This window comes from Bombina bombina, chromosome 2 (genome assembly GCF_027579735.1).
Source record: "Bombina bombina isolate aBomBom1 chromosome 2, aBomBom1.pri, whole genome shotgun sequence".
Classification (NCBI taxonomy): Eukaryota; Metazoa; Chordata; class Amphibia; order Anura; family Bombinatoridae; genus Bombina; species Bombina bombina.
This window is the reverse complement of record NC_069500.1, coordinates 189897804-189910198: the sequence shown is the minus strand read 5'-3', so window position 1 is coordinate 189910198 and position 12395 is coordinate 189897804. Positions and strand designations below refer to the sequence as shown.

At 38.7% G+C, this 12395-nt stretch overlaps 1 protein-coding gene across 4 annotated transcripts in view; it reads left to right on the top strand.

Moving 5' to 3' along the window:
* Positions 1–12395, top strand: part of POLK (DNA polymerase kappa) — a 399961-nt gene that overhangs the window by 311520 nt on the left and 76046 nt on the right. For all 4 annotated transcript variants that reach the window (XM_053701396.1, XM_053701394.1, XM_053701393.1 and 1 more), the window contains exons 10-11: positions 7011–7043; positions 9914–10010. In XM_053701396.1, the coding sequence (XP_053557371.1) occupies positions 7011–7043; positions 9914–10010 (130 nt within the window). The remainder of the gene's footprint in view (positions 1–7010; positions 7044–9913; positions 10011–12395) is intronic.

The window sequence follows — 12395 nt, the reverse complement described above, 5'->3', positions numbered from 1 at the left end:
TTCAACAAGGTTTTATATTGCAACCCCTTGCATGCATTGCGCCTGTCACGGCTGCAGCAGCATTTTGGTTTGAGTCTCTGGAAGAGACACTTGAATCAGCTCCATTAGATGAGATTACACACAAGCTTAAAGCTCTTAAGTTAGCTAACTCATTTATTTCAGATGCCGTAGTACATTTAACTAAGCTTACGGCTAAGAATTCCGGATTCGCCATTCAGGCGCGCAGAGCACTGTGGCTAAAATCCTGGTCAGCTGACGTTACTTCTAAGTCTAAATTACTTAATATACCTTTCAAAGGGCAGACCTTATTCGGGCCCGGATTGAAAGAAATTATCGCTGGCATTACAGGAGGTAAAGGCCATGCCCTGCCTCAAGACAGAGCCAAACCTAAGGCTAGACAGTCTAATTTTCGTTCCTTTCGGAATTTTAAAGCAGGAGCAGCATCAACTTCCTCTGCTCCAAAACAAGAAGGATCTGTTGCTCGCTGCAGACAAGGCTGGAGACCTAACCAGTCCTGGAACAAGGGCAAGCAGGCCAGGAAACCTGCTGCTGCCCCTAAAACAGCATGAATTGAGGGCCCCCGATCCGGGAACGGATCTAGTGGGGGGCAGACTTTCTCTCTTCGCCCAGGCCTGGGCAAGAGATGTCCAGGATCCCTGGGCGCTAGAGATAATATCTCAGGGATACCTTCTGGACTTCAAATACTCTCCCCCAAGAGAGAGATTTCATCTGTCAAGGTTGTCAACAAACCAAATAAAGAAAGAGGCATTTCTACGCTGCGTACAAGAGCTTTTAATAATGGGAGTAATCCATCCAGTTCCACGGTCGGAACAGGGACAAGGGTTTTACTCAAATCTGTTTGTGGTTCCCAAGAAAGAGGGAACTTTCAGGCCAATCCTGGATTTAAAGATCCTAAACAAATTCCTAAGAGTTCCATCGTTCAAAATGGAGACTATTCGGACAATTTTACCCATGATCCAAAAGGGTCAGTACATGACCACAGTGGATTTAAAAGATGCTTACCTTCACATACCGATCCACAAAGATCATTACCGGTATCTAAGGTTTGCCTTTCTAGACAGGCATTACCAGTTTGTAGCTCTTCCATTCGGATTGGCTACGGCTCCAAGAATCTTCACAAAGGTTCTGGGTGCTCTTCTGGCGGTACTAAGACCGCGAGGAATTTCGGTAGCTCCGTACCTAGACGACATTCTGATTCAAGCTTCAAGCTTTCAAACTGCCAAGTCTCATACAGAGTTAGTACTGGCATTTCTAAGGTCGCATGGATGGAAGGTGAACGAAAAGAAGAGTTCTCTCTTTCCACTCACAAGAGTTCCCTTCCTGGGGACTCTTATAGATTCTGTAGAAATGAAAATTTATCTGACAGAAGACAGGTTAACAAAACTTCAAAGTGCATGCCGTGTTCTTCATTCCATTCAACACCCGTCAGTGGCTCAATGCATGGAGGTAATCGGCTTAATGGTAGCGGCAATGGACATAGTACCCTTTGCACGCCTACACCTCAGACCGCTGCAATTGTGCATGCTAAGTCAGTGGAATGGGGATTACTCAGACTTGTCCCCTTCTCTGAACCTGGATCAAGAGACCAGAAATTCTCTTCTATGGTGGCTTTCTCGGCCACATCTGTCCAGGGGGATGCCATTCAGCAGGCCAGACTGGACAATTGTAACAACAGGCGCCAGCCTACTAGGTTGGGGCGCCGTCTGGAATTCTCTGAAGGCTCAGGGACAATGGAATCAGGAGGAGAGTCTCCTACCAATAAACATTCTGGAATTGAGAGCAGTTCTCAATGCCCTTCTGGCTTGGCCCCAGTTGACAACTCGGGGGTTCATCAGGTTTCAGTCGGACAACATCACGACTGTAGCCTACATCAACCATCAGGGAGGGACAAGAAGCTCCCTAGCAATGATGGAAGTATCAAAGATAATTCGCTGGGCAGAGTCTCACTCTTGCCACCTGTCAGCAATCCACATCCCGGGAGTGGAGAACTGGGAGGCGGATTTTTTAAGTCGTCAGACTTTTCATCCGGGGGAGTGGGAACTTCATCCGGAGGTCTTTGCCCAAATACTTCGACATTGGGGCAAACCAGAGATAGATCTCATGGCGTCTCGACAGAACGCCAAGCTTCCTCGTTACGGGTCCAGATCCAGGGATCCGGGAGCGGTCCTGATAGATGCCTTGACAGCACCTTGGACCTTCAGGATGGCTTATGTGTTTCCACCCTTCCCGATGCTTCCTCGATTGATTGCCAGAATCAAACAGGAGAGAGCATCAGTGATTCTAATAGCGCCTGCATGGCCACGCAGGACTTGGTATGCAGATCTGGTGGACATGTCATCCTGTCCACCTTGGTCTCTACCTCTGAAACAGGACCTTCTGATACAGGGTCCTTTCAAACATCAAAATCTAGCTTCTCTGAAGCTGACTGCTTGGAAATTGAACGCTTGATTTTATCAAAACGTGGTTTTTCTGAGTCAGTTATTGATACCTTAATACAGGCTAGGAAGCCTGTTACCAGAAAGATTTACCATAAAATATGGCGTAAATACCTATATTGGTGCGAATCCAAAGGTTACTCTTGGAGTAAGGTTAGGATTCCTAGGATATTGTCTTTTCTACAAGAAGGTTTAGAAAAGGGTTTATCCGCTAGTTCCTTAAAGGGACAGATCTCAGCTCTGTCCATTCTGTTGCACAAACGTCTGTCAGAAGTTCCAGACGTTCAGGCCTTTTGTCAGGCTTTGGCCAGGATTAAGCCTGTGTTTAAAACTGTTGCTCCGCCATGGAGTTTAAACCTTGTTCTTAACGTTTTACAGGGCGTTCCGTTTGAACCCCTTCATTCCATTGATATAAAGTTGTTATGTTGGAAAGTTCTATTTTTGATGGCTATTTCCTCGGCTCGAAGAGTCTCTGAGTTATCAGCCTTACATTGTGATTCTCCTTTTTTGATTTTTCACTCGGATAAGGTAGTTCTGCGTACTAAACCTGGGTTCTTACCTAAGGTAGTCACTAACAGGAATATCAATCAAGAGATTGTTGTTCCATCCTTGTGTCCAAATCCTTCTTCAAGGAAGGAACGACTTCTGCACAATCTGGATGTAGTTCGTGCCCTAAAATTTTATTTACAGGCAACTAAAGATTTTCGACAAACGTCTTCCCTGTTTGTCGTTTACTCTGGTCAGAGGAGAGGTCAAAAAGCTTCTGCTACCTCTCTCTCTTTTTGGCTTCGTAGCATAATACGTTTAGCTTATGAGACTGCTGGACAGCAGCCTCCTGAAAGAATTACAGCTCATTCCACTAGAGCTGTGGCTTCCACTTGGGCCTTTAAGAATGAGGCCTCTGTTGAACAGATTTGCAAGGCTGCAACTTGGTCTTCGCTTCATACTTTTTCCAAATTTTACAAATTTGACACTTTTGCTTCTTCGGAGGCTATTTTTGGGAGAAAGGTTCTTCAGGCAGTGGTTCCTTCTGTATAAAGAGCCTGCCTGTCCCTCCCGTCATCCGTGTACTTTTGCTTTGGTATTGGTATCCCAGAAGTAATGATGACCCGTGGACTGATCACACTTAACAGGAGAAAACATAATTTATGCTTACCTGATAAATTCCTTTCTCCTGTAGTGTGATCAGTCCACGGCCCGCCCTGTTTTTTACGGCAGGTAAATATTTTTTAAATTATACTCCAGTCACCACTACACCCTTTGGCTTCTCCTTTCTCGTTGGTCCTTGGTCGAATGACTGGAGGTGACGTAGAGGGGAGGAGCTATATGGCAGCTCTGCTGGGTGAATCCTCTTGCACTTCCTGTTGGGGAGGAGTAATATCCCAGAAGTAATGATGACCCGTGGACTGATCACACTACAGGAGAAAGGAATTTATCAGGTAAGCATAAATTATGTTATTTACAGCTCTGGTAGGGTGTCTTTGCAGCCTCCTGGTGGACAGGTGATGTAATTCCCAAGCATTAGGACTCATGGACTCTCATTACCAAGAAAGAAATTAATTTATAAGGCAATAATACGTTTTGTTTTTACAAAGTCCTCCTTTTGAACCTATGCATAGATATCAAACTGTTGGAAAGTTCTTGGAAAGTTCTTTTCTACTAGCCATCTCCTCAGCGATGAGTCTCAGAACTATCTGCTTTATCTTGTGAATCTCCTTTTCTGGTTTATCATAAGGATAAGGCTGTCCTTCTTCATACAAAACATGCTTTTCTTCCTAAAGTTGTTTCCTCAGAGAATATCAGCCAGGAGATTGTTGTTCCTTCATTGTGTCTGGATCTCTCTAATTCTGGGCAACAGCTTTTTATATAATCTTGATGTTGTCAGAGCATTAAAGTTTTATCTTCAAGCTACTAAAGATTTTAGCTAAAGGTCTAGCTTATTTGTTCACTTTTCTGGTTCTTGTAAGGGTCAGAAGGCTACTGCAGTAGCTTTATCTTCTTGGCTCAAATAGGTAATTCACAAGACTTACTTGGTGGCAGGAAAGTCTCCTCCAGAGCATATCAAAGCTCATTCCACAGATCAGTTGCTACTTCATGGGCTTTCAAAAATGATGTATCCTTGGAGCAGTCTGCAAAGCTGCAACTTGGTTTTCTCTACATATTTATCCAAATTTTCCCTTTTTGATATTGTGGCTTCTTTGGAATCAGCTTTAGGCAGAAAGTTATTTAGGCCTCAGGTACTGCCCTTTCCTTAACATTGTCTCTCAGCTTGGGTACTGAAACTTACATGTTATGGATTCCTATGGACTATCATCATTATACAAAATAAAACAAAATTTATACTTAACCTGATGATAAATTATTTTCTTTCAGGATGATAATAGTCCATAGGTCCAGCTCGATTTAAATTTTTGGGCGACAGTTCTAATTTGCACCTCAATAGACCCTGCTTTTGTCTTTCCTTTCTATCTCTTTCCTTTTCTCTTTTATCATCCTGAAAGAAAAATATTTATCAGGCAAGCATGCATTTTGTTTTCTCCTCCAAGATTTAATGAGGTTAAATCTGAGGCCCGACCCCCCCACCACCATGTACTTATGATGAGGACAGAGGGGAAGACAAAAGTTTTCAGCCAGGCAGTGGAAATTTCCCAGTGTGGAGATGTCACCAGCCTCCTTGTGAAATGTGGAGTTATCTGTTTATCTACAGTCTACAGTGTGCTGCTCCTTGTGTGATATTGCAGATCCCCCAGGTGAAGTGCTGATTTATCTGCTAATCCCCTGGTCTAAAGTGGCTGCACCTTGTGAGATTATTGGCACTGTGCTTACACCGCGTCTGATGTGCCTGTCTACTCAAAGTTCTTCTGCATCTGAGGTAAGCACAGTAGACGAATGTGCTGACAGCTAAGTACATTGCACCTTCATAGCCCACTGGCTTTTAGCATACACATAATTCACATAACCAGGGAACATACAGACATAAACTAAAATGAGGCTCCTGTCACTAGAAGAATAGCCCAAATGGCTTTAGTGATCTCTTGCACTATATCAGCACTTAATGCAACTCCCTGTATCTCAACTGCGCAATTAAACAGTAGCAGTTGTTTAGGCATTTTTGTTGCTCTTTGTCACATCCTGGTTTAAGAGTACCATCATTTTGCATGTTAAAGGGATACTGAACCCAAATTTTTTTCTTTCGTGATTCAGATAGAGCATGTAATTTTAAGCAACTTACTAATCTACTCCTATTATAAAATTTTCTTTATTCTCTTGTTATCTTTATTTGAAATGCAAGAATGTAAGTTTAGATGCAAGCCCATTTTTGGTGAACAACCTGGGTTGTTCTTGCTGATTGGTGGATAAATTAGTCCACCAATAAAAAAGTGCTGTCCATGCTCTATCTGAATCACAAAAGACAATTTTTGGGTTCAGTGTCCCTTTAAGCTAAAATCTCAGTTTGAGTTGAATTTGCTGACAAATATAATGCTTGTGTGTGCCTTACATAATTAATATAATAACAAACTGACATAGCTATTCTGTAATATGCACATTTCACGTTTTCTCTGATTTATAAGTGTTTGATTGCTTTTCTGCTGATTTCATTTTACACTACCACTTCTTGAGGATTCTGTTACAGGGGAAAAAAAACAACTTTTGCCTTCTGGCCATTTTTATATATAATATTCTATATATGTATCCTAACCAGTATATTAGTATATGTTCTGGTAAATAAAAATACTCCTTCATGCCAGTGAACTGCTGCTTTGAACTACTTAAAAGCATACCAGGAACAGACTTGTACAGCAGCACATATGGACAGCAGTTTTATTTTTATTAAAACTCAGCATATGGTTTCTGATTGCTGCAAACCGTCTCTGTATAAGATATAGTGAAGAGAAAAACCTGCAACCTTCAAAAAAAATTATACAAAATAGTTAAAGGGAAAGGAAACCCCAAGATTTTCTTTCATGGTTTGGATGGAGCATACAATTTGAAACAACTTTACAATTTACATTATCAAATTTGCTTTGTTCTCTTGTTATCCCTTGCTGAAGGAACAACATTGCACTACTGGGCAGCAAAGATAAACCCATCTAGTCAGCCATTTACAAAAGACAAATGTGTGCAGGCACCAATTAGCAGCAGCTCCCACTAGTGTAGGATATACAAGAGAATAAAGCACATTTGAAAATAAAAGTGAATTTAAAAGTGTCTTAAAATGACATGCTCTATAGGAATCATGCAAGTTTAATTTTGACCTTCCTATCCCTTTAACTGTATAGTACGTCTGAATATTCAAGTTGGGCAACTTTTTTCTTTCTGCAGAAAAACTTTAGCTAACCATGGCTATCAAATGGAGAGTGAAGTATATAGTTACATAAAAAGGGAATAGGCCTTTGAAGTAAATATTGTAGTCAATAAGTATGCAGGAAATGCAAGAAATAATATAAATATTATATGATTCCAAAATAGAGGATTTGTTAAAGAATGTATGATAATGTATATCTGGAGCACATCAAATTCTTAGAAATAAATGTACCTGCCTTCTCTTTTCAGAGATGGAGAAAGGAAAAGCATTAGCACAGAAAGGTAAGTTATCATTCCAAGGACTGATCATTTGTTGCTTTAAAGGGACAGTATACACTCATTTTCATATAACCGCATGTAATAGACACTACTATAAAGAATAAGACGCACAGATACTGATATAAAAATCCTGTATAAAACTGTTTAAAAACTTACTTAGAAGCTCTCAGCCTAGCTCTGTTGAAAAGGTAGTTGGAAAGCCCACTGCAAGTGGCAAATAAGACACCCCCTCCCCCTTCCTTTGCATATGAAAAGACCCTTTACACAAACAGGAGCAAGCTGGAGAAGGTAGCTGATGGTATTCACATAAAACTTTGGGGACTGGTTAGGAGTCTGAAAATCAGAGCGATGTTAAGCAATAAGCAAAACTATACATTTTTTTGTTTAAAAAAAAAACTTTATGGGCTATATAAATAGATCATCTACAAAACATGTATGCAAAGAAAAAAATTGTTTATAATGTCCCTTTAAGTGCAATGGAGAAATCTTTTTCAACCTCAGTTTTTTTATGTATAATGTGAATAGTTTTGCTTATTAAATTATTATTATTATTTTTTTTTTATTAGTTAACATTTAATAGACATAGTAATTTAATGTTAGAGATTGGCTAGAAGATAACGCTTCAGTATTTACTTATTATGAAAGTCCTTAGTTACTGTTTGTTTATTCAAATGATGGTTAATTGATTATATGCTTTATTTTTTAGTACTATTATATTATATAACAATGCAATAGTTTGCTTCTGTAACTTATCAACAAAATGCTGAGGTTGAGTCTTCTCCAGAAGTTTTGGACTATTCTGCATATGGACTTTTTCTTCACAAACAATATACCCTGTCAAAGACAAGTTATGGATATCATTGTATTGTATCTTCCCCCCAAAAAAGTAAATAATAAAAAATGAAAAAATGAAAAGAGATATAGAGAATGATGCTAAATAGTTTCAAATATCTGGTTTATAACATATGAAGATGGAAGGGACTGAAAGCATTTATATTTTAAAGTAAGCCCCTTTTATTATCCTAACATATTAAGGGACAGGACACCCAAATATTTTCTTTCATGATTTGGATAAAACAAACACTTTTAAACAACTTTTCAATGTACTTCTATTATCAAATTTGCTTCATTATCTTATCCTTTGCTGAAGGAACATCACTGCACTACTGGCAGCTAGATGAACACATCTAGTTAGCCAATCACAAGAGACAAGTGTGCACACACCAATCAGCAGCTAGCTCTCACTAGTGTAGGATATGTGCATATTTTTTTTCAACAAGCGATATAAAGAGAACAAAGTACATTTGAAAATAGAAGTTCATTTAAAAGTATCTTTAAATAACATGCTCTATCTGACTCATGCAAGTTTAATTTTGACTTTCCCATTCCAGCCATAGCTTGTTTGAATGTTTTGCTTATACTGAGTACAAACTTAAATGTTTATATTCTCTGACTAAGGCTATTTATTTAGTAATTTGTTGGATTTCATATTAGAATATGAATCCTTGAATAATGACGATGTTGGAACCAAAAACGTAAAAAGTTCTCATGTGCCTGGGTAAGATCGCTTTTAAAACATACCAAAAATGTTGTAGCTAAACTTTGAAACACCCAACCTAGTTAAATAATTCTTCAGATACTTAGCAAAATAGTGTAATGAATACGAGTGAAGAAATAAGTAATGTAATGTGTATATATTGAGCTTCAACCAGCCCTAAATTTAGTGATCAGCTAACTAGTGAAGAAGGTGGGGCATTATTTAGTGCTGTAAGTTTTCATATTTTATTTGTTTTTTGGGGGGGTTTTCTGCAGTGTTGTAACTTATGGTATAGATTCTCCAAAAACTACAGACTCCCTCAAGTAAATATTTTGTAATGCGAATGGTCGTCTGTAACCAACAATATAGAAAGACTCCTAACAAACGAAAGGTGTAAATATATTTAAAAAAAAGTTTAAGAATGGTTTACTTTATTTGATATAAAGTGTCTAAATAAAAACAACAATCAACCAAACACAAGCTTGCTTTGTAAGACTGTCAGGAGCACTGCTGTTCAAGCAGAGTAATGCAAACCGCAGTGTCATGGAAGCACACAACTTTCAATATCACTTTAGTCACAGTTCCATAACTTACCACAGTAGCCCCCCTTGTACCTTATACCATACAGGCAGGGATAACTTCTTCCTAGAAGTGGCTAGTGCGGGATCCAGAGGGAGAGAGACCACGCCGTCACCGCGATCCACCTTCCTTCTCACCGAACAAACAATCCGTTAGTTTGAGCGGGAAGTGACATAAACAAACAGTTATAACCGGGTTTGCAAGAATTTTGTCATTAACTCCTGTAGAGATTACTCCAATTGCTGCATTAAAGGAAAAGGGTTCCTCCATACCCTTAAGTGAATCCAAAATTACGAAAAAAAAGTTTCCAGCAGCAGCAAAAATAAAAAATCAAAATACTTTATCCCATGAATTAAAACTTGATAGATTCCGTAAACAATAATGTGTTAAAACACATACAGGTAGAGCTGGCTAACGCGTTTCGGCTTAGCACATTGCCATATATCAAGTTTTAACTCATGGAATAAAGTATTTAGATTTTAATTTTTGCTGCTGTTAGAAACTTTTTTTTACGTTATTTTTAAATAAAAACAATACTGTAAACTAAATAGTTAAAGTATCAGTTTATCATATATTGTGAAAACAATTCCCCCATTCCATTGTGCATTATTAATTTTTTACAGTAATGTAATATTGAAATATGAAACCTTGTGTTATATATACAACTAATTTGGAGATATATCACTGAATTAAATTATCTTGCATATAACGTTAAAAAATTAATACATCCAAAACAAATTCCTGCTTTTACTTACAGGACATTTAGTGAGATAAGTGCAGCAGATGAACAGTACAGTTTGTGTCAAGAACTATGCAGAGATCTAGCCCAGGATATAAAGAGAGAAGGGCTCAAGGTATGTGTGATGGTAAACCTTTACTAATCAAATGCCATATATGTAATCTTTGCCATTAAAAAAGTATATATGTACCTTTTTAGTTTTTAATCCATCTGTGAAAGGGTTAAAAATTAGGTCATATAGTATTGCTTCTATTGCAATGTTATAGATAAACTTATGACAATTTCAGTGAACAGCCAATCAACATGTGTGTCATTTGACATTTTAAAAGTCCATCCCCTATAAAGCCTATAGAAAGCCTATGTACAGAGTGGATTCCACTGCTCTATACATCACAACCCAGCCAAAAGAGGAAATGAAGGGGGGCGGAGGAACAGAAAATACCAATTAGGATTATAAATCTTTTATTATAAAATATAAATACACTTTAAAAAAATAATTATGTGGTTTTACTTGCAAACTAATATATTTTTCATTGCAACGTTCTTATACTCTGAAATTTACCATCACTTAAACTGTACAGTGGATATGAAAAGTCTACACACCCTTATGAAATTGCAGGTTTTTGAAAAGTAAAGACGGAAATAATGTAAATGTCAGACTTTTTCCATCTGCAATTTGATCCAACAAACAAAAATCCACAGAAAAACAAATAGTTAATTATTAAGTTTATTTTTAGGAACATTTGAGGGGAAAAAGCCTACAACACCCTGATTGCATAAATGGGGGCTCTAGCTGTGTTCACAGTTAACCAATAACATTTTAATTCATGCCTGTAGGTAAATAGCATGCACCTACCATCAATGAAACTGATTCTGATTAAACCCATATTAAAGTCAGCTGTTGCTGTAGGATTTCCTTGAATGTTTGGGGTTGCATCCTACTGGGAGAGCCATGGTCTGCAAAGAGTTGCTAATTAAACTGTGAATATGTGGGCTATGGATTAGGTTGGCAAGACAGGAACCCTTTCTTACAAAAAGGAACATCCAAGCCCGTCTAAATCATGCCAAAAGATTAATCCAGTCACACCAAACCATGTGGGGAAATGTGCTATGGTCTGATGAGGCAAAGGTTCATCTTTTCGAATAGTAAAAATACGTTTGGCGCAAATCTTCCAAGGAACACAATGCCGACTTCGAAGCACGGAGTTGGTACCATCATGCTTTGGGGCTGCTTCACTTTAGCTGTGTCAGAGGATCTTGTCAAAATAGATGGGTAATGATTAGCTCTAAATATTCAAGATATTTTGGCACAAAACCTGCTGGCCTCTGTCAGAAAGCTTAAGATGAAGAGGAATTTCACATTTTAGCATGATAATGACAAAAAGCACACATCCAAGTCAACCAAGGCATGGTTTAAGACCCCAGACCTCAATTCCATCAAAAATGTTTGGAATGGCCTAGAGTCCTGTACACAGGAGATTCCTTCGCAAAGAAGAGTGGTTACAATTCCAAAGTCTAGATGTGCTAAGTTAATAAAGACTTCTCCACAAAGACTTGCTGCTGTATTAAATGCAAAAGGTGCTTCCACAAAGCATTTAGTTGGTCAGGGTGTGCAGACTTATGCAATCAGGGTGTTGCAGTCTACACCAAAATTGTAATTGCTTAAAAAGATAGATAAGGCCTTTACTACCCATTCCTCCGCTTTGCACAACCAACATTGTTATATTAATATACTTTATAACATTTAAACCTCTAAATTTCTGCCTGTTTCTAAGCCACTACAGACAGCCTCTTATCACATGCTTTTTAATTAGCTTTTCACAACAAGAGACTGCTAATTCACGTGTAGATGAAAAAAGAGACAAGAGAGGCGCCAACCATAAAACAGTATCGTCAGGACAATGATCCAGGAGCCCCCCCCCCCCCCGGTGTGCAGGATATACTCACAAGAGTGGCGGCACACGTACTGTGCCTGTTGAAGCAGATCGGGACTGTTCTGAGTCGCCCGACAGACACACACAGGAGCCGGTGCACGTGACTTCCGGATCTCCAATCAAAGGCCACTTCACCTGTCAGGTCCGGATCACCGATAGCTCACTGGAAATGGATGTGTTGTGTCTCAACCAGGAGAGACACTAATGGTGCATATAGAATACACCGTGACAATGATAAGCGGGCAGCAAGGTATCTCAAATAAAATAAGGGTTTATTTGGATAAAAACATTCACAGCAACGCGTTTCTCAGCAGAATTGCCGTTTCATCAGGCTGTATCAATGAATACATAATCACACCTTATATACCTTGCTATACCTGTCTAAAAGGGCGGATCTAACATAGAGTTCCTGTCTGACTAATCATTAACTATTTAGTAGCTGTTCACATTTAGATACAGTGGTTGGTAGTTAAAAACCTTACACTTCTTAACTATAGTGTAAGGACATTAAAAACTATTAGTTAGTACATATTATAAACAATAAAAATCAAAATTGAAAGCAGTAA